General features: G+C 43.6%; 1 protein-coding gene across 1 annotated transcript in view; it reads left to right on the forward strand.

Moving 5' to 3' along the window:
- Positions 1–26,468, forward strand: part of LOC144944279 (metabotropic glutamate receptor 8-like) — a 262,753-nt gene that overhangs the window by 74,520 nt on the left and 161,765 nt on the right. Inside the window, exon 5 of the mRNA XM_078872301.1 lies at positions 2,482–2,622. Within this exon, the coding sequence (XP_078728427.1) occupies positions 2,482–2,622 (141 nt within the window). The remainder of the gene's footprint in view (positions 1–2,481; positions 2,623–26,468) is intronic.

The raw sequence follows: 26,468 nt of genomic DNA on the forward strand, positions 1-26,468 counted from the left end.
CAACCCTAACGTGACCAGTCCTCTGTGTGTCATGCCAGCAATATCACTAAATGTCCTCCCTAACAACCCTAACAGTCCTCTGTGTGCCCTGCCAGTAATAGCACGATTCGTGCTCCCTAACAACTGGAACCCTAATAGATTAGGCACGTATCTTTAGCTCACAATCCTAGTAAATTGAACAGAATAAGTACAACGTTGTAGGGAGTCGTAAAGATATGGATGTTACCACCATTGGCTATGGGCCTTAAGAGAGATGAGCAGCTCTCAATACTAATTTTAAACGTGGAGACACTTCGATTTGTTTCGTGAACATTTCAACTTCAAAATAAAACTTGTATCCAAAATCGCGTTCAATGAGCTATGCCATCTTTTGAAATGTCATTGTACAAACGCTTTGCATTTTTAGATGATAATTATTTTTACGTTTGTAGATTTTTTTTTTAAATAAATACAGACAATTATTGAAATAATGCATCAATAACGGAAATTTAGCAAATGCAAAAAATATCGATTTCAACATAGTTATTCCAAGATTGCCTGTCGACATTGTACCAGATAATTATTTCCAGAGCATTCAGGGAGAGATACTGGTGGTAACACATCATTTTTCACGGCAGAAAACGCCACCTGTTTCCTGCAAGAAAAATCATTCCAAGGGGACCTATTCATCACACCATTAACTTTCATTGTAACAGGTGTCACAGTGGTGGGCTGCGGCTGGATAAGTAACAGATGAACCCTCATGCCTGGCAATGCCATATGCCGCTCTGCACAATTAATGCACATACCTAGTCTGGAACATGTCGCCCATGGCTTAAGTGTGTTAAGTGCCGTGCATGCTAAATACCGTCGACTGGTGGCAATGAGAGTCGTGGTAGTGGTCATCATCAGTCGCTTGCCCCTGACTGGAGTGCAACGCTCCCCACGAGGTGATGCCAGGTGACCCCTGCCTCGAGCACGCCGCCGTGCTGAGTCACGGTGGCGAGATGTTAACTACTTCGCCTTGTTTACTGGCGGTCGTGGGTTCGATCCTGACTCTGACACCTGTATATTTGGAGTTTGCATGTTTTCCCTGTGGTCGTATGGAACATTGCGAGGGCTCCTGATTATCTTTGCTAGTATCTTCATGAGTAAAGGAGGTGAACAGCAGATAGCTCCAAATCACAATACATATATTGTATTTGTACAACTAAATATGAAGTAAACAACACAGAAATAAGAAAACGTAAATATGGCAATAAAAAAAGCAGAATGGTTAAAAAAATAATTGCTCGTTAAACACATACTGCTGGGTTGCCAGATGTAATTGGCAAGAGTGCTCCACATCTCGCCGTGTTGGCGAGATGTTAACGACCTTGTCATGTATGAAGGAGGTCGTGGGTTTGATCCTAACTCTGACGCCTGCTGTATATTTGGAGTTTGCCTGTCTCTCTCCCCGTGGTCGCATGGATTTTTCTCTGGGTTCTCCGGCTTTTCCCTCCACATTTAAAACCAACAGGCGTTCAGAGTATTTGTCCGCTAGTATACATTTCCACAAGATAAGCCACTTCGTTGAGCTGTCATTTGTGACCAGGTCGTTTCTGAAAAAATGTCTATGTGCAGCTCAGTGGGCCTTATCCAGTAAAAATAAATGAATAATAGAACGCGGCGTTTGACTTCAGCGTCAACGGTTTTCACGCGTGTCCACGTCAACGTCGCAGTCTTCCCCGAGGTCGGCTCCAGTCCCCCGGTAGTGCTGCCACTGCCGCCATTAACGGTGGTGGCACAGTGCTCTGGTGGCGAGTCCACCCGGGCATACAAATAGGCGAAGTCTCCTGACCACTGACCCCCGACCACTTCGATCACCGCCGGAGTTGCTGTTCCGATGGCGGACCTCGGGTGCTGTTGGTGAATTTGCTCGCTGAAGCGGATGCAGAGTAACCATCGCAGACGTCACCGGTCGAATGCGTCCAGTTTCGCGGTCGGGGTGCATGGCTGTGATTGAGACACTTGTGGGGTGAGGATGGTGGATGGAGATGCAGTTGGTTGTGCGGCCGTTTTCCACACATTCTGGATTACAATCACACGAAAAATAATCGATGTATTGGCCAAAAAAAAACTGAACAAGAGTCTAGTATTATTCGACATAATATAGCCTGTGGAGTCAAATTCATGATTCGTATCAGTATCATCATCGCCCATGGTTAATCCAATGCTGGATGGAGGCCTCCTCAAACCGATGATCTCACAATGCAATATATTTAGATTTTTTTTACATGATTATTCACAAGTATTTAACACGGCAATAAATATCTGGAACTCGTGCTGTGTAATGCAACTTTTTCTTTTTATTAACAGATTGCAGAAAAGTTAGCGATTAGAACTTGGTATGTGGGTGGTAATTTTAGTTTTTGTTATAATATTCCAGCAAAAAAAGTGTTGTTCCTAAATACTGTAATATCTAAAATTGTCTGTGGTTGTACATCTGTTCTCGCCTGACAGGGTTTGATACCTACTTCCGCAGTCGCAAGCTGGAAAACAACCGTAGGAATGTGTGGTTCGCGGAATTCTGGGAGGAGAACTTCCAGTGCAAACTGGGGAAGCTGAACACCAAACAAGAACTCAGCAGCAGAAAGTGCACAGGTGAGGGTGGCGTACTGTGAGATGGTGATTACTCTTTAGTACGCTTCACAGATCGTCGCATTGCTGTTGAAGTTTGGGGACATGGGAAAGATGGCGTTGTGGCTCACCCTTTGTAACTTCAGTTCAGGTGCAATAACGACTTGACACTTTATTGAAGATGCGTTCACTTGACATCAGGCGGAGATCCCCACTGCAACAGCCCCGAGTCGCGCTCATCTCACTTTTATATACCGACACGAGGCCACGCCCCCCTTCTCGATTATTCTCGCTGACTCTGGACGCTCGCTCCACCGGCAGACTCCACCCTCCTCTTGCCTCACCTGACCACGCTCCCTTCTCGATCATTCCCGTGGCCACCAGTCCCTTCGCACTCACAACTCATGCCCCTGTCATTACCTCCCGTGGCCACTAGTGCACTCGCACTGCAGGCTGACTCCCCTGTCATTACCTCCCTTGGCCATTAGTCCCCTCACACAGCATGCAGGCTCTATTGTCATTGCACAGGTATAAATGTCTGTCTCGCTGTTGTTGTTCACTGTTAAGCATTTCACTGCAAGGGCTATCAATGAATATCTGCAGAGTTTGGGATTTTCGTGAACACAGGTTTTTAGAGTGGATCATGAGCAGAGTAAATTAATGTTTTCTCTGAAGGCAAGGGGTTCTTGAGTTTCAATCTCCGTACATGCCCCAAGTATTTAAATATGTATTTAATGTTAATTGGCTTGAGCTTGGATATGATGAATTTTGAATCCTCCTGTTCATCCATTTAAAAAAAAGTGCCAAAGTCCAAAGTGGTCACCATAATACACGTTGAATTTTGTGAGTTGTAAAACATACGTTAAGGTCCCAAATGTCTGGCTAACTTTTTTTTTAGCAGTGTTGAAATACCTTTGAAGCTGGGATAACCTTTCTTTTCTCGCCTTTGCTAATTCTTTTTGTCATTCCCTGGTAACATTGCACGTCGTTAAGCTTTGTGTAATCCTATCGCAGGAACGGAAAGTACTGGCCTGGGCGCTTGACTCTTGGCTTCTCTGTGAGTGCAGTGCGTGCTGGAATATCACAGTGTAGTTCAAGTCTTACAAAAGTCTGGATGAGCTCCATGCCGCACGGAAACACTTTTTCATTCCGTCTTATCTGGGTCGGCCGTGTTGTGTAACGGTGCGGTGATTTCCTCTGGGCACTTCTTTCTGCAGCGGGAAGTCTGCGTGGGTTGTGGGTCCAGAGATTGTGAAGCAAAATACGAAGGCGCATAATGATGGGTGGTTTGGTGGCAGCTGAGCAGGGAAAGAAAAAGAAGAAAAACAAGCTTTCTTTGAAGACATCTTTTTTTTCTTTTAAAACCAGGGAGCCGTGGTTACTGTCAACTTGAATTGGAAGCTCACCCTATTCCCCCCGTCCCTGACAATGGGGACAAACGGCATTGGAATGGGCCTCAGGATCAGTAACTTGGATGCATAAATGGAGCGTTGACCAGCTTTGTAATGCAATATAGACCTATATCAAGCTGGGTGGGTGCTGTGCTTAAGTCGCTTGGCTCACAATCACATCCCAGTTGGTGGCCGACTCAGCTGATTACCTCTCCACGGTGATTAAAATAGGTACCGGTCTGTAAGAATTTCAACGGTGGTAGTCCTAAAAAAGAAAATAAACTGTTAATAATGCTCTATGACTACAGTTTAAAACATTAGGTCTGTCTGTATCGAGGGCACAATAACTCTCCGAAAGATGAACCAATGTGGACACAACGTGAGTATGAGGCTGTGTTGTGGCCACATTGAACAAAACATCTCCTGCATCCTCTATGGCAGAGTCACTATGCGATCCCCAAAGCAGAGCTTCTATCTGAGCCCCAATGCTTCACTGCGGCTTACGGACAAACTGCTCCGTGTGCGCATGGTGTGAGCGCTACCACTGTTATCGCGAATCACGTGCTTCCAAGGACAAGCGCATTGTTGAAAAATTCAACGGAAACAATGCATATGGCATTGTTATTGTTATTTGAATTTTTTTTCTTCACAATGATGGTTCAGGGCTGCCAGCAGAGATGAGCAAGGCTCATGTTCTCTGGAACAATACAGCACTCTTCCCTAAACACATTCTCAACCGTCTTTAATCTTACTGGCATAGTTCAGCTCTCCCCCATATATCCTGCCACAAACTTCTGAGGTTAATAGCAATCTTTGTTGATACCTCTGGCACAGGTTGAAGGACTGTCTGATACGGCCGTGAATCGGCAATGTAAACGGTCAACAGAGAGACCCAGGGCAGTGTGCCAACTGTCCTGACATATCACCCATCCAGCCTGGCTAGAAAAACAATAATCACGAATACATTTCACAACCTAAGGAGTGATATAAATTATACTGCCAACATGTTTCAAGGAACCACCTCTTTGTGAACTCCACAGAAACACAAACTTCGGGGATCTGCCGGTAAGCACACGGCTATATGTGAAGCACCGGGAAGGCCACTTACATAGGCACCTCCCCATGCCAAGGGATGAGATGCATTTCGTGTATCCTCACATCAATTGATGCATGGAGCAAAACACCCAGAGTATAATTTGTGACGCACGTATGTATGTATGTGGAACTTATTTCACACCGTACGTACCCAATCGTGCTACTTGGAGGTGTGGCGGAAGCAGGTTGAAAGAAATTAGTTTTCAATCTAGATTTAAAAGTGCATGCCTTCAGTGGCTTCAAAATATCGGAAGGAAGGGCGTTCCAGATGGCCGCAGAAGCGCATCTGAAAGCGTGCTATGCGATGACTCTCAATAGGTTTACATGCACTGCCACCACTGACTTATTGCATAGCACGCCGACGCTGTGTCCTTCACTGCATCGGGGAAACTGGTAAATGCCTCGGCGATAGATGTGCCCAACATCTTCTCTCAGCTCGCTTTGCAGACATCATGTCCACTTCAACAGCGGGGACCATATCCGCAGTGACGTGTCAGTGCGTGGCCTCCTCTTGAGTTACGACAGAAATGAGACGAGAAAAGTATAGAAGGCTGCCTGATATCCAAACGGAATACCGTTCACCCGGTAGGACGCAATGCCTCACCTTCAATTAAAACATTCCTTTATTATTGAGCTCTAGACAAAGCTTATACCCCTTCCAGGATCATATCTGTTTCCAAAACATTTCTCAATAAGGTTGGACAGCAATGACTTAAAATACAAAGATAACACATTTTTTTTAATTATCTCCCCAAAAAATCCTCTACTCCTCTTACAAGGTTCAGGAATTTCAAACAGTGGCAATTGTCCTTTGGTCCTTGCATTTCTTGAGAGCTGCTCGAATCATATTGAAATGATAATTGTGTGCAAAGAACGTATCACTAAGAGAACTATGCATTCTCGTCACTGCAACAGTTCTACCCATAATGCAATGTGCCAGCAACATTTAAGCTTAACACTTAAGCTTTCACGACCAATATGATCCATTGTAAATGTTGTGGATTTGCTCTCCAACACACCGGTGTGCTGTACTAGTAACGATTTGGCATAGTCTATTTACGTGACAAACCTTACTAATTGGCTGTGTCGGGTGGTGGCAGGTTTAATAACACATTTATATTTACGCGACCAAACCCAAAAGACCTGTATTATGGAAGATTTTATAATTTTACTTTTAACACAAATGAGTTAATTTAGTTACACTATTAGGTGTATTGAATGGGTTGCCTGTTACTGATTAGTTTTGATGAGCGGAGACCTCATAAATTTGAGCAAAAACGATAAGATGGTGATCAGAATGGTGGTGATCCAAAGGTGGTGATCAGAATAGCCTACATGGCACGAGCCAATCAGCGAGAGAGAGGCAAACGACAGGGTTCGGCTACGATCAAGAGACTGAGTATGTTCTTGCCATCTGTGGAAAATACTTTAGTTGGGCTAGCATTGGGAAATTACCAAGCTGTGTCAGAGTAAAGTTGCCTTGAGACGGTTGTCGATAAGTGGTTTGAAGTTGGGGCACGCGCAGTCGGAGTGCCTGCGAGCACCGAACGGTGAGTCAAGCCTGAGAGTTCGTTGAGGATGATGATGTGGCTGCGCTCAGGAGGGCAGTAGATTAAAATGAGGGAATCATTTATGTGCCATGAAGATGGGACATTGGCCCGAAACGTTGCCTAATACGTTTCGTTTTAAGGCGGTGTCATTTATGAATGTGTTGAGTTTGTTTTGTCTGTCTGTGGTGTATGAGGTGATAGATGTATGTGAAATACAATTATTATTTTTACTGAGAATATATTGCTACAAAATCAAACAATTATTACAAAGAACTGTAGGTGTGTTTTTTTTATTGCCAATTTGCAAGGTAGTACATGTATTGCAGAGTTTATTGTAGATTTGAACACAACGATCTGTGCTTTAAACCCCTGCGCTTCACGTACTGCTCCCCGCCAGGCCCGGCGCATTCATTACCGCACTTCAACACAATTGCATTCTTTTCATGAATACTCGGAATTAGAGTCGCAATCATTGGCTCGGTGTTTTTTGTGATGTTTTTTTTAATGGTTTTGTTCCAGAGGGGTGCCCACTTTACCTCGCAGGCCATCCACGAGGTCTTGGGCGTGTAATCATCTTCTTTTACATCATATAACAAAAAAACCTGCAAACTTATTCCAGATTGAAGTGGTAAGAACCAGTTATTTGTGGTTGTGGTAATAGATGGCAGGAGGTTTAAATAAATATATACTGATAAATGCCTTGCAGATGGACAAAGTTGGTCTTTAATTTTGAAGTCAATCAGTTCAGGCTGTGGTCGCTCGTTATTTTTAGAGAAATCAAATTCAGTGCGTATTCCATAATCCAATTCACATGCACTTCTTTTACTCACAATTCTACTGCAGATATATATGTGGGTGTATATGTATATGAATCACGCTACAGCTAAGTTGTATTGGCAGCAAGGCTTTCATTTGTGAACTTGTGATTCTGGTCATGGGTTGATTTAGTCTTGCGTCTCTCTTGGGCAGACACAATGAATAACATGATACATAAAGCAACAGTGGTTGTTTAAAAAAAAAAAAAATTTTTAATCAAGATTCTGGGCATTGTTAAAGAGCTGTGGAATGTTAACAAGTAGCTCGTGACCACCCACAGATATAATGACCCACCATACGTGAATTATGGACACGGTGAATTATATAATCCACACATATAGAGAGAGGAGAAACAGGACATTTCTATATTAATTGAGTGCATTTAAATTATGAAAGCCAGATGTAAAAAAATAGCATTTGATGTAGGCAAGATTCAAACAGCGGGTTTACGCGTGGATCCCTGCTTCTGTTCTCATTTAGTTTAATCTCATACTCTACACTTAATTCTACGTAACACTATTTCCCTACGCGTGTGTATGTTTGTTTCTATTCCTTTTCAAGTGTTTTTTTGCCATGGAGTGTTTGTATGCAATGCAGCGCTCTCTCAAAGGGGATACATGTCCATTCTCAACTGAGATGTCCTTTCAGAATTATAATTACATGTTTTTCTAAATTATATTTCTGCCCTGGATATAAACATTGGACATACATATTCTTTGGATGTTTCGGTAAAGTCACGTAGATAGGTTCAAAGAAAATAACAAAAAACTACGACGTTTCGATCGCAACACAAGCGATCATCATCAGGAAAAGGGGGTTAGCTTCTGTTCATAAAGGTTTAAAATAATCGTGGCCCAAATGTGAGCAGCATGGGTGCGGCAGCTAATGTTAATGTGAGTGATGGGCAGCGACCGCGATGGCAGTGGGTTTCCACTAATTAAAGGGCTGCCAGGTAAAAAATTTGCACGTTAATGTAAGATCGGTGAGCGGCCTCCACGGCGAGCGCGCCGAGGTGGCTATGTTAATGTGAGAAATTAGCATGTTCATGTGAGAAATTAGCATGTTAATGCGAGAGATTAGCATGTTAATGTGAGAAATTAGCATGTTAATGTGAGAAATTAGCATGTTAATGCGAGAGATTAGCATGTTAATGTGAGAAATTAGCATGTTAATGTGAGAGATTAGCATGTTAATGTGAGATTGCAGAGCCACCGCCACGTTGAGGTGCGGCGCGCGAAGGTGGCTGTGTTGGTGTGAGAAATTTCACCTGTTCATGTAAAATCGGAGAGCCGAAAATAACAACTAACATCAGAAGGTGGCAGGATGGGAACATCACAGCCAGTTATGACCTAAACTGATTGCTAACATCCTTCCAATGATTGTTAAGTTTGGACCCATCTTCTCGGTTGAAATTGTCTGTGTATATGGATGGCTTCATGAACGAATCTTTGTTGACAGCCAGTGGGTTTGCAAAGTACCTTCGTCTTACCTGGCAGCCCGTTGATTGGTGGAAACCCACGGCCACCGCGGTCGCCGCCCACCACTGACATTAACATTAGCTGCCACGCCCATGCTGCGAACATTTGGGCCACGCCCATTTTAAACCTTTATAAACAGTTAGCCTTTAGAAGCTAACCCCCTTTTTCTGGTGATAACCGCTTGTGTTGTGATCGAAACGTCGTAGTTTTTTGTTATTTTATTTGAACCTATCTACGTGACTTTATGAATTCCTGCAGTCACGAATGCTTTAAGTCAAGATTGGACGTACATTTACTATAGTTTTCAGAATTTGTACGTGGTGGTGTTTGTGCTAGACAAAATAACCCAATGCTCCCTCATTACTTGTATGCCTTTGAAAAAAGCTGTGCATATTACATTACTGTACAGATTATGCGAGTTTTTTTTGTTAAGCTTGATTAACAAAAAAACAGCAATTGTAATTAAAAGTAATCCTAAAATATGTGTGAATAAACATACAAATACAAATAAGGCATACCCAGCAAGCTTAATCACAACACAGTTTTTTATTCAATATTTGTTTCTCTAAAAAATAGGCAAGTGGAAGATTATTGTCTGATGTTTTGTCAGCAAAGGATTAAAGCTGTTAAATTGAAAGTCTCGTTCGGAAAAAAGCCTACCATCAAATAACACTTGCCATAAGCCACGCAAACACGAGTAACCTTTTAATTCTGAATTGAATTTGCAAATAGTGTTTGCACGTGCTGAACATGTTTAAACTCGGAGGCTTTCGTTTCCCCCATGTATCTGTTTGTGTTCTTATAAACAGGAGACTTTGGTGGGTTTTTTTGGTAGACCTTTTGTACCAGGTAAGGCCCACTGAGCTATGTAGCTCTTTTTTAGAAGCGATCTGGCCACACATGATATATTCTTAGGTTTTTTCGGTAAAGTCACGTAGGTAAAAAATAATTAAATTAATAAAAGTAAAATATTATAGAATATTATTTTATTATATTATTTTATTTTTTATATAACTTTTATTAATTTTAATTTTAAAAAAATACCCACGTGACTTTACCGAAAAAACCTAAGAATATGAATCCTTGCAGTCACGAAAACACACATGACAGCTCAACAAAGTGGCTTATCGCGTGGAAATTTAGAGCAGCCAAATACTCGAAAAGCATGTTTCCAAATGTGCAGGGAAAAACCGGAGGACCTGAAGAAAATACCACGCGACGACAGGGAGAACATGCAAACTCCAAATATACAGGCATCAGGGTCGGGATCGAACCCACGACCTCCTAAATACCAGGCGAGATTTCGATTTAAAGCTTTCGTGACTGCAGTGATTCATCTTCTTGGTTCTTTCGGTAAAGTCACGTAGAAGGGAAAGAAAAAAAGAAAACATAATAAAAAAGAAGAGTATTTTATTATGTTTAATTTTTATTCTTTTATTCTTTCCCTTGTATTTTATAATGTTTTATTTTTATTATTTTTATTATTTCCCTTCTACGTGAGTTTACCGAAAGAACCAAGAAGACCAGGCGAGATTGTCAGCATCTCGGCACCTTGGCACCCTAAAGCCAATTGTGAAGCATTATTTACATTTCGATTTAAAGCTTTCGGGACTGCAGAGATTAATATTCTTGAACCAAGAATATTATTGACATTGTTTGTAAGGTTAATATGAATGCATACACAATGTGTGTATGTTGAATTTTTCGCGTCGTACGTAGCCAACCGTGCTAATCGGAGGTTTGGAGGAAGGACAACAAACTAAACACAAAAGCAGTTCTCAAGAAATTCTCAATTTGGATTATTTAAATATGCAAAACTCCAGTGGCTTCCTAATATCAGAAGGAAGAACGTTCCAGACGGTCGCAAAAGCGTATCTTAAAGCTTGCGATGCAGTGACCATCTTTGTTCGATGGCCATTCACAAGCCGCTGCGAGGATGACTGGAGTTTGCGTGATGGTTGTATTCTCTTTGATAAGATCAGCAAGGTATTGTGGTTCATTTGTTGCGAGCACTTTGTGTGTAATGAGTGCGAGCTTATAAAATGTGACACCTCATCAATATGACACCTGATATTGTGTATTGTTCTGATCCCGAATGGTGACATTTATACACAAGCAGCAAACCTCCAAGCAAACACCTTCATGTATTGCTGGAGGAAATACGAATTTAATTACGGTAATTTTCAGAAGAAAAAACACGTTATAATTTACGTATTTAATTTAATTGTTAATTGACATTGAATTTGTGTCTCCTTCATGATAGTAATTTAATTAAATTGATTTATGGTCACTACCATAGGAATGTGAATTCCCACCACTGACTCTGGGTAGCCCGTCGAGATGACCGCCACAGACTTGAAATGCTTTATTTATTTACCTGGGAAAGTCAAACGTAAAGACAACGTTTGATAATGCTCCTGCTTGGGATGTTTGAACTTTCCTTCTGCTTTTGTACGATGAGAAGTGGATAAGTAATGATTTTCATCATCATAGCGACTTTTGGCTAACCGTCGAATGAAGATGGGCATCAAATTGCACGCTTTCAGATGCGCTTATGTGGCCATCTGGAACGCTCGTCCTTGTGATATCACGACGCCACTGTAGCTACGCACTTATACATCTATACTGAAAACGAATGTCTTTAGAAGTGTTTTTTTTGTTTGGTGTCCTTCCCCCCGATGTCCTGGTTGGTGAGTGAGCTGGTGGATGGCTTCAGGAGTAACTGATGAGTATCTTCTGCCGAGCCCATCGACTGCTACTCCCCACCCCTGCCCCCCAGCTACGACCAGGCCTCCCCCAACCCCTATCACAACCCCTATCACTACCCCTATCACTACCCCTATCACTACCCCTATCACTACCCCTACCCCTATCACTACCCCAACCCCTATCATTACCCGAAGCCCTATCACTACCCAACCCCTAGCACTACCCCTATCACTACTCCTACCCCTATCACTACCCCAAACCCTATCACTACCCCAACCCCTATCACTACCCCTATCACTACCCCTATCACTACCCCTATCACTACCCCTATCACTACCCCTATCACTACTCCTACCCCTATCACTACCCCTACCCCTATCACTACCCCTATCACTATCACAACCCCTAGCACTACCCCTACCCCTATCACTACCCCTATCACTACCCCAACCCCTATCACTACCCCTATCACTATCACAACCCCTAGCACTACCCCTACCCCTATCACTACCCCTATCGCTACCCCTATCACTACCCCAACCCCTATCATTACCCTAAGCCCTATCACTACCCAACCCCTATCACTACCCCAACCCCTATCACTACCACAACCCCTATCACTACCCCTATCACTACCACAACCCCTATCACTACCCCAACCCCTATCACTACCACAACCCCTATCACTACCCCTATCACTACCACAACCCCTATCACTACCCAACCCCTATCACTACCCAACCCCTATCACTACCCCAACCCCTATCACTACCACAACCCCTATCACTACCCCAACCCCTATCACTACCCAACCCCTATCACTACCCCAACCCCTATCACTACCCAACCCCTATCACTACCCAACCCCTATCACTACCCCAACCCCTATTGCTACCCCAACCCCTATCACTACCACAACCCCTCCTTAACCACTCCCACCTGTTCTACTGTCACCATTACTACGCCACCACATTTAATAACCTCACCCTTTATTAAAACCATTATCATCTCACATACAATTGTTGGAATAAGACATTATATTAATCTAGATAAGACGGGATGAGGTATCTGAAAAGTTGCCGGAGAATTTTCGAAACGGGCAGCGGTGTTGCCATGTGCCACGTGGTTTGAGATTGGTGACCGTGGTCGCACAGCGAGGCTGCTCTTAATTGATCTTTGGTGAAGGAGCCGGCCTCCACTGCTGTGAGTGTCTTGCATGTGGGACAAAACTGGAGTGCCCAGAGAAAACCTACGCATGCCCAACGACTCACTTGCGAAGCACCTACGTGTTTGTAGCTCCCAGGCGTATTACTTCATTTAAACAAATCTAAACTTTATTTCCTTGCTCAATTCAAAGTCTCTGAAGCATCACAACGGCTTTTCCCATAGCCTCCTGGGAAACACATCAACACACAGCCACATTTTTATTCCAACACCTTTTCAATTAAAGTTTTCTCAACGGTTGTGTGGGAGTGCAGAGACACAGTGGTTATTGCACGACGCCATGAACCCAGTGACCCACGTTAACGTCACCATCATGTCTAACGTCGGCGGTGAATACAATCACCAACCCGCATTGACCAGTGAGGTGAAGTATGGTCAATGATGGACATGACATAGGAGAGCCTTCATCCAACACAGGCAGTTCATTATTATTATGTATATGTCAATCAACTCACTACGTGTTGTTGTGAAGCATTATGGGTAACAACAAACTATAATAACACCTCCATTCTGTATCTCCACACACAAATACATACCATTTCATCCATCAGCCTATTGACTTTCCAGACCTATATTAACATTCGGTAACCCAGCAGCATTTATTTAACAAGCCTGACTTGCTGATGAGACCCAGGATGTAAAAAAAAATCGATCTTGCTTAAACAAGTGCTGTTGGATAATATTAGCCCGAGCAGATGGACTAAAGAATATAATATTTACGTGAAGGGATTACCGAACAGAGTTTTGCTTTTACATGCCATTACCCATGAGGCTGTGCAGCAATGCGCACTGCGTTTTGCGTACAATATTTATAATTACATTATTTATATTTACAATATTTATATTTACTTTGAACAGAGTCCCGTTGTTTATTTGGCGTGCTCTTGCCAATATCATCTGGCAAGCCCAGCTGTATTTGTTTAACGAGTCGTTATATTTTTTTGCAATGGGTTTCTTTCTCGCTCAGAGTCCATTTGCAACGCTTCTTTCGTGTAAATTTAGATGTCAAAATACATGAAGATTGTTATTCGGAGCTTTGTGCTGTTGACCTTGATCACCGAAGAAGCTACTTGAAAATATATTCAGGAGCCCTTGCAAATGGTTATAAGGTGAACAAGCTGCAAGCACGTGACCCTGCTGCATTGTTCGATGTTGTTTGAGCTTCGTGTAAATCTTCATAAATGCGATTTATATGTCGACTGTATATAAGGAAACATGTTGCAGGGTGTTAAACATTGATGAATGTCTGTTATTTAGCATTCTGATTCCTGCTGGCTGTGAATATTTATTTCATCATGCATTTAGAAAGAGGAATAGGCATTGTCGTGATGTGCAGTACTCACACCCACACACAGATGCCCCCCAGCATTCGCTCCTATCATCTCTAAATTGAACAATGTATGCCTGTGTTGACAGCTATACAAATAAATCTCAACATATGCTGAGCTAGCTACCCAAACATATCTTATTGCACCATGAAACGTGTCGTGAGTAATCCTACGTGTTGTCTCAAAGGAATATTAATAGTTACCATTGTGCTGTATTGTATAAGAATGCAACTTGCAAAAACATACGTCGCTTTCATCATAAAGTACCTACGCTATTGCTTTCTGTGGATGCTTCCATATATTCAGGATACAATTGTATGCGAATATATAAAATAGATAAACACGAATTACGTAAATGCAATAATATGCTTATGATGTGTACGTTTCAAGCATTTGAGCTGGGCATCATTGAAAACTTAGAATGTTGATTTCCTCATGAATGCACGAGGCTGAAATTCACTTCAGAGTGTGTATGCTTCGAACGATGGTTAAAGTCAGACTGAGCTGATAAGAGCGATGCAATGAAGAGGTGAGTGAGAGCACGTTGGAGCGCTTTGTAAAGTTTCGAAACTGAACTTCGTATTGACATGCCAGTGTGCACACGACGCGCTATGTCATCAATCAGAGACATGGGCATTGGCAAACAAAATGGAACAAACGTTTGAAGGTACACAACCTGGTATGGGGAGGTGCATTACACTGAGAGACAGAAATAAGAGCAGGTACAAATGAAAGGGAGTAGTTGAGGGTTTAGAACAGGATGTGGGTTAGGACAGGACACATTACCAGAGAATCAGAATCAGAATATTTAGATAGACTGGAGGAATCCGATGAGCTATAAAGTAATTTTTCCACAGGTGCCCAGTAGGCGCGAGTGAGAACATTACAACAACAAACGATGCAAAAAATACGATAGGAGTGAAAGTTTAGTAAAGGTAAACAAATTACCAAAAAAATGTGATTTTTTTTTAATGTGGTAAAGCCCCCTCTGAGTTATTAGCTTATTTTTCAGAAGCGACCTGGCCACAAACGATAGCTCAACGAAGTGGCTTCACACGTGGAAATTTATAGCAGCAAAATAATCTAAATACTCTCAACGCATGTTTGTAAATGTGGAGGGGAAAACCGGAGGACCCGGAGAAAAAAATAAATCAGCGCGACCTCCTGCATACCAGGCGAGGGTGATAACATCACGCCACCGACGATGACCGGTGGATGATACTGCTCATGGAATGCCAGCCAAGTGAGAGACTAACAGCCGTGGGGACAATGGGGTAATGAGACCAGGTCATGTGCAAGGGATAGATGGATTGTGAAACGTCGTACTCCAATTCTAAATGTTGTGGCTTGGCTCTCCAACACACCGGTGATGCTGTACTAGTGACGAATTGGCCACGTTCTGTTTACGTGACAACCCTTACGAGTTGGCTGTGTCGGGTGGTGGCGGGTTTTAACGACACGTTTATATATTTACGCGATCTAACCCCCCCAAAAAACTCTTATGGATGATAGATGGATTGTTGCATCACAATAATGACTTTGGGGAGACCTTCAAACAACAGTTGATAGATCATGGCTAATAATTACAACAATGAAGAGCTGTGATTATTGGTTTGTGTCTGCAATGTATTCTGCTTAATACACAACCAACACTTGCACACACACACAGAAACATTGATTTAAACACATAACAGACAGGTGTAGTTTAACCACGCTATTGTACACATTTTTTATCATATTGGCTGCCAGCTGCTATATCACAACGTGTCATTATGGCGCAATGCATAAAGCAGATATTGATCGCATCTTAACGTATTAACATTAGATCACGGCCACTTGGATACGGTAATCAGAGGATGTAAAATAAACGGCAGAGTAATAAGAGTGTAATTGTGTCAGCCGTCTACGGTAATCATCTGTCACCTAGACTCTTGGGTAATAATGCATTCAATCACAGTTGTTTTCCCTGCAGCTGTAGAGAAGCAAACGACATTCATTTGCAGCCACATTCTCGGAAATAAATGAAGTACGTGGACTTCTTTTACCTATTTCTATACGCAAAAAAATATTTAAGCACAGCAAACGCTAGACCAGTTTTGACCTACTGAGTATCATTGCAGTCAGGCATGTTGAACAAAAACTAGTTGAGATTCCGTGTCGTTACGCGAAATATGAAATCTGGAAGGCCACGAGGTTAAGTGATTCATATGTGTTTTATTTTACCCTACTGCAAAGCTTGTTTGCAGTCGTGCTGTATCGCCTCCAGACGTGTGCCCGGGTCCCACCGCGTGTTGTTCCACATCTTGTCCGACGTTTCTCTCCAGAAGCTCCCGGCACAAGCGACTTGTGGCACGACTCGAAAACACATCGGGAGAGCGAAAATTCGCCCAACTTGAATTTGGAATGCAAACAGGTGAACAGGCTCACACGCTCGTTATTTGTTTGCGTGGAGATATGGAATCGAGGTAGTGGATATTCACCTAATCGTACACTCCATCCTTTTGTTGCCCATCATGAGACAATCATCCGGATTCCTTGAGCCAATAAAACCAATGGTAACAGGCGATGGATAATAATAATAATAATCCATTCGGCTTCGTTTAGTTACAGCGCATTTGATTTGTTCAGAAACCCTATGGGGGGGGAGGGGGGGGGACGTGAATACGCAACACATGTGATGTAGATTGCTTGACCGCTTCATTCAGAACCCGTGATCTTATCAAGCGACCTCGAGCGCAGAGCCCATTCAACAGTAGCAGGCCCCGTCCTCCACTTTATGCCGTGACCTCAGCTAGAAATGGGTTTCCCTCTAGGGGTGGAGGAGAAATAATATAAGGATGCATTATCTCACTCTGTAAGACCAACTGCTCTGGCTTTGAGACATAAGGGGCGGGCTTACCGTGCAAAGGACCCATGTTGCAGGTGGCTAAAAGGTCACCCATTAATCACTTACTGACATTATTAAAACCAAGCGGCTGTGTAAAACGAGCTGCCCGCAACGCAAACAGTTCACAAGGCGTGTGGGCAAGTGTGTGTACTAGGAGGGGAGCGGTGGTGTCGCGGCTAGCGCGCTGCACTACGAACCTGGGTTCGATTCCCGCTCACGGCAAACACCAGTGACGCTTATTTGAACCGGCCCTGGGCCTCCCCTAGGTCGACTCAACCTCAAATGAGTACCTGGTGCGGTGTGTAAACATCGCCGCTAGGGAGACAAAGGCGGTCGGGCGTGGTGCTGGCCACCCACCCCCTCGTGTACCGTTCCGGCCTTCATAGGTGCTCGCTAACAGCACTTGCCCCTACAGTCTGTTAAGGCTATATGGGGGATCTTTGTCTTTGTACTAGGGGGGATCGGTGGTGTTGCGGCTAGCGCACGACGCTACACACTCGGCAACCACAGTCCGATTATCGCGAACGGCCAACACCAGTGACGATTATCTAAATCGGTCTGAGGCATTCCCTAGGTTGACTCAACCTCAAATGAGTACCTGGTGCGGTGTGTAAACATCGCCACTGGGGAGACAAAGGCGGTCGGGCGAGGTGCTGGCCACCCACCTCCTCGTGTACCGTTCCGGCCTTCATCAGTGCTCGGAAACAGCACTTGCCCCAGCAGTCTGTTCAGGATGAAAGTGTTGACTTTCTCATGCTATGGCCTTTAGCAGCGTGTATGCACCTACTGTTGTCCAGTGAAAGCAATGTTGTCGGGTTATTATGCACAGAGAGTATGTATGAGCAATTCTTGTTTTACTTGTGACTTTGGGCATCACCACAGGAATGTGGAATTTGCACCACTGAATTAGGACCATGAATGGAAATGATGAAGGAAAATTAGTGTGATATTGAAAATACGTATCAATGGATTTGTTTTATTTATCAACTTGTGAGTTTGTGTTCCGAAAGTGCTTTTTACCATTAAGATGTGTCCCATTAACAAATGGGGGGGGGGGGGAGCAGTTTGCATATTCCTATCAACGTGGAAACCTGAGTTCTATTCCTGGCCATGGCTCATGTCAGTGGCGAGTGATATACATTGCATTCCGTATTAGTATTCAGCAGTTCGTGTGCTCGACTTTGACAGCCATCCAAACCTAAGACAATCATTATTCTTCGTGGACCGCCCTGTCATCATGTTAAGAATTCGCCAAAAATACACCCAGAAATATGCAGTGAGATGTCATGCTCTGGAATGGCTAATGCTCGGCTAATAATAAAAAAGGGGCTGCTTTGGCAAGTGAAAGGCATCAACATTGATAAGCCTACAAATGTGGCTATTGCAGATTATCCCCACCACAGCCTGCTGCAATTCAGTGTTCTGCCAATGTTATATGGGGTTGGGAGAGCTTATGTCACGTTGTGTCAGTGCTGTGCTCTGTTTGATTAGCATTCACCCACTGGGCTATGGTGCGCATGTTTGACCAATGCTCTGCTTGATTAATGGTACCTTCTTTGCAACCTAGGACTAATTTAATCACTTTTGTATTGTAATCCCCGTTTGAATGCTTTTCACCTATTCGACAAGATTAATTATTTTTTTATTGGCCCATTGGCTTTGTTTTAAACGGTAATGTCATTCATTGTAAGATATATTTTGCAAAGAGCCACCTGACTCATAAAGGCAAAGATCCCCCGGATAGCCTTAACAGACTTTTGAGGAAAGTGCTGTTAGTGAGCACCTATGAAGGCTAGCATGGCACACGAGGAGGTGGGTGGCCAGCACCACGCCAGGCCACCGTTATATCCCCAGTGGCAATGTTTACACACCACACCAGGTACTCATTTGAGGCTGAGTAGACCTAGGGGAGGCTCATGACCAGTTCAGATAATCGTCACTGGTGTTGGCCGTGAGCAGGAATCGAACTCGGGTCGCCGGGGATTCTTAGCGCAGTGTGCTAACTGCTGCGCCGCCGCTCACATACACACAGTCACGCGTACGCGTGTCCTCTCTCGTCACACCTTTCTGACAGCCGTGCACACAGGATGAGCAGTCGCCGCTCCCTACTAAGTGACGGGAGGTGGTGACTTCGCCATGGCGCTCGTGCCAAACCAGGTTTACTTAGAGGCACACGGGGTGACAGAGGCTTGCTGGCAGGAGGTCACGGGACAGACCCAGATGTTATGGGTTAACCGATTCGGCTAACTGGCAGATTGCACCACCAGCACTCCGGCAAACCCCACAGGACAAGACGCGCACACAGATGAATAGTGATCGAGGATAACGTCGAGTGCAATTTGACTCCCCCGTTATAATGCGTGCATGAGAGGTAAAGACGAAATAAAGTGTTACGATTGAGTCTGACCAACTTACATGGTACACATTCTGATGGATCATTGGATTAGGCATTTGTTCTTGTGCACCAAGTGATGTTTGGCCAGGTGAGGTTTGATGTACATTGTTAGTCTCATAAGTGTGGACATTGCATTGCCTATCAGCATGACTCCACTCCATTTGAGCAGTGCTTCCTAGTGTGAGCTTAAGGGGTCTGTTGGCTGCACGGGTAAACAGAAGCCTTCCGTGTCCAGTGTCTCTGGCGCAGCGTACCTTGTTCAAGACTGAACGTGCATGACAGCTGAGTGTGAAACACTGAGAGTGCACCTCCCACATGGAATGGAACCCTGTAGGTGAGCGCTCAGGTGCAGGGTGGGGATCATAAGGAGACTGGCAGTCGGCCATCATTAGCACGCTAAACACAGGGCCTGGATTTGAACCAAGAGACCTTAGGCTCGCGAGCAAAGACTCATCCTTTATACTGCCCAGGGGGGGCGTCTGTATCCTTGCACGCGTGCGTTAGCGTTCGTGGCGTGCCCCCGGTGTCCCAATTTGTGCAGCTTCCAGCATTAGCGCAGCCATCGCTGACCAAATGGGCGAGCCAGCGGCGTACTAGCGTACACGCGCATTGCTAATGGGGGTTTCTTGTCCATTACTAATTAACGCATTCGCGCCGGGTGATTCACGGGAATCTGTCTCTGGTCAGCGCTGCAGTCGGCGTGCGCGATCATTTGCCTCGTGTGCGCTTGAGTCCCGTCGTGCCTCCGCTATTTGACTAGCCCATGCCCAGAGATGTTTCTGCCCAAAGCTCAGCAACCGTGCAGCACATTCAGAATGAAGGTGGGGCCTAATGCAACCTCTTTCAAAAGGGCACATCTAAAGCAATGTAGCCGTTCCATTTGTTGCACATTGATGCATTTTTGCTGTATGCCGAATGCATTATGGTGTAACAATGTACAGGGCACGTGAACTATGATGGATGCTTGAAATATATGTATGTAATTGTATGTTTATATGCTCAGTTGTGCGTGTGTGTACACATTTATACTGCACTGCATGTAGAATTTATTTGTAATTGTGCGTGTTATAACATATTCCAATATTTCATACCGCAGTCAAGGTTATGAATGGTACAAGAACTATGCACAGATGCGAAAGCAAAAACAGTTATGCTTTGTAATTTACCGTGTGCGTATTCGGTGTGGGAACTCGTGGAGCAGCGGTCGACGCGCTGCACTACAAACCCAGTGACCCGAGCTTGATTACCGCTCGTGGCCAAAATCGGTGACGAATATCTGAACTGGTCCTGGGCCACCCCTAGGTCGACTCATCCTCAAATTAGTACCTGATGCCACGTGTAAAACATCGCCACTACGGAGACAAAGGTGGCTGGGCGTGTTGCTGTGTCGGCCTCCATAGATGCTCGCCAACAGCACTTGTCTGTTAAGAGCTATACGTCGGATATGTGTCTGTGTAAGTGGATAGCGCATTGTGCTACAGTCTTAGTAAACTGGGATAACCTCCTGGCCATGGGGGAAAAAATCTGTGACAAAGTGGTAACTTAAATTATGTCCTCATATTTCCCGAGTTGGACTGGGGTTCAAATTAATACTCGGCTGAGTGTGTAAACACCAGCACCGGAGAGGCATCATTGGCTTGGGAGCAGCGCTATCTTCACAGCCCGTGTTGCATCCTTGGCGAGCCCCATTAGGCCATTGCTAAAGGCACTTTCCGCAATCTTGAATGCGGCTAAATAGAGTCTATTTTTTGCACGCAGAAGCTCCAGGTACGTAATACCGCCTTGCAAATTATTGGCCGTATTGGGGGGCATACAGGGAGGATGTTTAGGTTGCACCGCCATAATCTCTCAGCTCGTTGCCTAAACCGTTTCCCGAAAATGCGAAGCATGTTTGACACTCCTCCTCCTCCTCGTCTGCTGCCTATTCCCAGATCGCATTGGTGTAGCTGAGAGTAGTCTTAGGCGTGATTTCCCGAGAGGAACTCGACGTTTGCTAATAGATGGGCAAAATACACTCGCTGCACTCTATTACAGGAACGTAGCGGCGATGCACTAATTTGACGAGCAACCTTTTCAAGTCAAGTGCTGTTCTTTTTTCGTTACCGGAGAAGTTGACTGGGCACCATGAAGCACGCTTCTGCGCCAGTGCCACGGGTCCCCTTCTTGACATTGGAGAGCAAACCGATAGAGCTCCTCTTATCTGGGATGATGTGGGGGACGAACATCACGTATCCGAGTATCCGGTGATGTACTCCCACGTATGTGTGCAACAAAAATCATGGGTAATTGTGGATAATGGGATACATTTACCAATTACCTTCTCTCATTCACACAGAATATGTGCGGATAAGAGGAAGACCGTCGGCAAAGCAGGGCATGATAATTGCAATAATATCTCCGTGGATTAAAGTTCAAGTTCAAGTTCATTTATTAGGTATAGCCCTGTGAGCCATTCGGCTCTTGAATCGGGTGCAACCGCAACAAACAAAAAACATGAACAAAAAACATCTTAAAGTGAATATGTGACTAAGTGCAAACAGAAAATCCAAGAAAAGACAGCAAAATATTGCAGAAAAAAACACCGTACACCAACGCTGTGTACAAAAATCCCAGTGGGATGGATTAAAGGAGTGAATAAGAGGAGTTGCGGGTAATCTGGTGACAGACAAGACGAGTTCTACTGCAGGTGTCTTGCGACGCTGGCTTGGAGCAGGTGCAATGAACCCATTTTATTCATGCCCATCGATCCGACGTGAGCCGTGTGGCACGGGAGTCGATCGATAGGAGCGTCTTGGAATTAGACGGGAAGGGCTCGGGGGTGTTTCACTGCTGGTTCCTAATTGTCGTACGGGAGCTACCCCAGGAGCAGATTGGCATGAGCTGAGTTATTTACAACTTTAAATCGAGTCGGCTTCCCCGTGGGAAGCGGTAAACGGATTCTTCGTGTTGTTTTAATGCGCACGCATACTTTTTTTTTGCTCGGAAGACCGTACAAAGTTTGGCTCGTGTAGATCACTCCTGCATAGGTCAGGAATTCCATACCGTGGTCGCCTGTCAAATGTGTACTTAAAATTAATGCAGAATAGAGTGTAAAATGTTACGTAGTTTTGCATAGCAACTGGTCGATGGAAACTCTCAGCTGTATTAATAATCAAATGATAAAGAAGCGAAAGCATGCTGCAATACAGCTGCCACCATGCTACTCCCCTCCCGGTGCCGGTAGCTTGACTCACAATGGGACGACTCCGAGATCAAACCATGGTTGGGGATCAACTCGGGCCATCTTCTCTCTGGGGTTCAACAAAGTGACTGCCAATTGGTCAGTAAGTCAACAGCGCTTGCCTTGAGGATAAACTATCCCACAGCGTACGGACGTGATATTCCCCCCACTGGCTCAGGTCAGCCAAAGGCCGTGAGCATTGCCTTATTTGATGCCATTTTCTCGAGGTTTTTTTTGCGCCTGTGCTGCATAGCTCTCGGATGTGTTTTCAGGTTGCAGTGCAATGTTAAATTTCGATTTAAAGCTTTCGTGACTGCAGGGATTCATCTTCTTGGTTCTTTCGGTAAAGTCACGTAGAATGGAAATAATAAAATAATAAAAATTAAACATAATACTCGACAGACCTGCTCTCTACCTGAGGACGGCTGCTTGCGTTGTGGCCGAAACGTCGTGATAATTAATTTATTATGTTTTATTTTTATTATTTTATTATTTCCATTCTACGTGACTTTACCGAAAGAACCAAGAAGACAGTGCAATGTTGTTTGGCATCGTGCCCGACAATTTACTCCCAGCACGTGATGCAATCTTGTTTTGTTATATCAGGAAAGGCCCAAGTGAGCTGTTATAGCTCTTTTTCACAGAAGCGACCTGACCACAAATGAGAGCTCAACGAAGTGGCTTATTGCGTGGAAATTGATGGCAGCCACATACTCTGAACGCACGTTTCTAAATATAATTCAAAACAGCGGTACGACCTGACAGCATTGGAAATATTTAATTGCCTTATTTGAGCAAGAGCCCTTTTAGCAGGATGACTCATTGTTATTATTTATGAATTAGAAAATATATAACTTAATTTAAATGTTGAATATTTGCTACTGCCATTTAACCCGAACCAATATGAGGTTTGATGATATTATTGGCTATCAAACTCTGATGTAGAAGAAACCCTGGTGTAGAAGAGTGCATCCCTTGCATCTATTAAGAGTTACTTTTAGACAAGGATTTAAATTAGTCATTATTGTATACCAAATACGGCAAAAGCGGCCAATTAAGAGGCATCGTGGGATGCTGAAGCAGATGGGAGGGAGCTCTCCAATCTGCCCATGAGGCCTTGACCACCTAAGCCTCGCCAGGCTGTTCCTAGACATCTTGCTCACAGCCAGGCGGTCAGCGTAGAGCAGAGGACGAAGCGTGCCCGGTTTCAAATGTTGAGTATCTTACCGCAGGCACGGCCCCCTAAGCGATGCAGATGCCATTTCCTGCTAACTCGCCAAAGTCCACGGCTCGTTCACAGTAATCGACGACAGATGGCAAATATGTTGCTACCCTTTGGGGCCCAAAAAAAGCCAAACTCGCGATGGGACATTGGGTCAGAGTGCTTTGGAAACACTATCAGCTCTTTAGGCGCAATCTGTTCTTGAAAGATTATCGCGACGCATACGATAAAACACAGGGGCTGCATTTGCTTTGGTATGTGTAGAGTCACTGTTTAGTTTGGTGTCCTTCCCCCGCACCTCCGATTAACACTGTTGGCTACGTACTGTGTGAGAGAAGTTCAACATACACTGCACGAAAGAGTTGAGTATGTGATTATGTTTCTTAAATAAGGGTTTACGGAGGTAGGTGTAATTGTTGAAATTATATTTGTTGTAGTCTGAACAGAGATGTAATATTTACGTTAAACAACTTTTAAAGCCATTCCCCGTGTTTAGTGTACACGCCGTACAACATGTTTGGAATCGACAGGAGCAAAGTTGGACTTACGAACAGACCTCTGGAACCTACCTCGTTCGTAAGTAGAGGAGTCTTCATATTAATAATACATGTTCTAGTGACCTGCACATTTACAAATTAATCATGACCTTATACATCATTACATTTATTTTCTTACATGTTAATTTCAAACAACACCACAAACTTTATCTGGATGCGGTATTCATGCGTTATAGGTGATTCATGAGAAAGTTCTATATCCACACATCCAGCTCGCTCAATTATATTTTCGTTATTGTTCGAGTCAGTGGCTCATGAAATGAATTACCAGATTGACACAACCAAACACTCTTCCATAACTTTGTTTACTATCCTGCTGGAGTAATAATTGTAGCCAACTGTCGCTGAAGCGCTTTGGCCAACTGCTGCCTGATAATTTATTTTATATTCTATTGTCAGATAATGATTTGAAATAGAAAACCTAATTTCATTTCTTTCCATAATACTTTAGCTATAGTAACTCCCCCCTCCCCCCCATTGCGCTGAATTTGAAAGCTATATTTGTTTTTATCTCCATCGTTTTCTACTTTTACAATTTGGAAAATGTTGTCTTTGAACTGTGCCATGAAACAAAAAAGCAGCACGGGCTTTGCAATTTATTTATTCGTTATTGAGAAATATATTACTGCACAAGAATGGTTTATTTTTGTGATTATCATCAGCAAAACAAAATAATTTAAATGAATACATTCATTTTGAAAATCCTCAGAGGTGTGTTCAGATATAAATGGTGCTCATTTGGACAAAGCAGATAATTTTACATACTGCAGGCTTTAAAGCATAGCAAATTTAATTGGTAGGCTAACCATCTAATTTATGACTTTGTGGCAATTATAGGTTTCTACACCTGCATACACAATGGCAATGTTAAGGTGAAGTAGTAAAATTGTATTTCTCATTTCCAGTATCATGCTAATGCAACCTACGTTAGTGCACTATTTCGTATCCAAAAACCCATTCAAGACTCAGGCATGGACATCTCGTTTACAAGAAAGCCCTTTGTCTGCACGTGCATAAATAAGGCAGGTGTGGTAGTGCACGTCATGAATGCAGCACTTGAAAGTCACTTTGTCAGAGCATCGTGCAGATATAGGGGATGTCAGAATCCCCTTTTTCATGGGAGCTATTCCTAGAATTCTCTAAGTCTTTCTGGGACATATTCTTAGTCATGGATCAGCTCTGGCTTGAGTCGCTCAATTGCTTACAAAGATGCATAAACGGCTCAGCCGTGGTTTGGCACAGGCTGAGAACCATGGAAATAAAATTAAAATTAATAAAAGCAAAATTAAAATCACAACGTTTCGGAGGCAACACAAGCTTCCGTCTTCAAGTGGAACCGTCACAGCACGATTACTTGATACAGCAATCGTGCTGTGACGGTTCCACCTGAAGACGGAAGCTTGTGTTGCCTCCGAAATGTCGTGATTTTTATTTTACTTTTATTAATTTTAATTTTATTTTACCTACGTGACTTTACCGAAAAAAACCTAAGAGTATGAATCCTTGCAGTCACGAAAGCTTCAAATCTAGAACCATGGAAATGCTCAGTATGGCTCCTCTCCGAGTCAGCTCAACTGAAGCATGGCTTGGAGCTGGCTCACTCTGAGCCAAGCCATGAGTAATAATGTGGCCATAAAAAATATTAGTTTGAGTAAATTGCATTTACATGAAGTTTAAACGCATTCACTTGAAGTTCTCCACTCCTCCAATATTTCGAGCTATTTTTAATTCCGTGGTGTGTCCCTGTTGTTTTGTATCTCCGTGGCAACTTTACACGGGTTTGTGAAGCTCCTAAAAGCTCTGGAGCGTTAGATGACCCAAGGGATGGCAGTACATTAAATGCATTTGTGAACTTATCTGTGCAGACCTGCAATTGTTGGCCAATACATTTGGGTTTTATTTGGCTATCATGTTTTCCTCCCAAATGCAATGCACTCATTATCAAGGCATTGGCCAAACACCCTAATGTATGACCCTCCTGAACAAATTCCTGAGATT

The sequence above is a fragment of the Lampetra fluviatilis genome, chromosome 34 (assembly GCF_964198595.1).
Source record: "Lampetra fluviatilis chromosome 34, kcLamFluv1.1, whole genome shotgun sequence".
NCBI lineage: Eukaryota > Metazoa > Chordata > Hyperoartia > Petromyzontiformes > Petromyzontidae > Lampetra > Lampetra fluviatilis.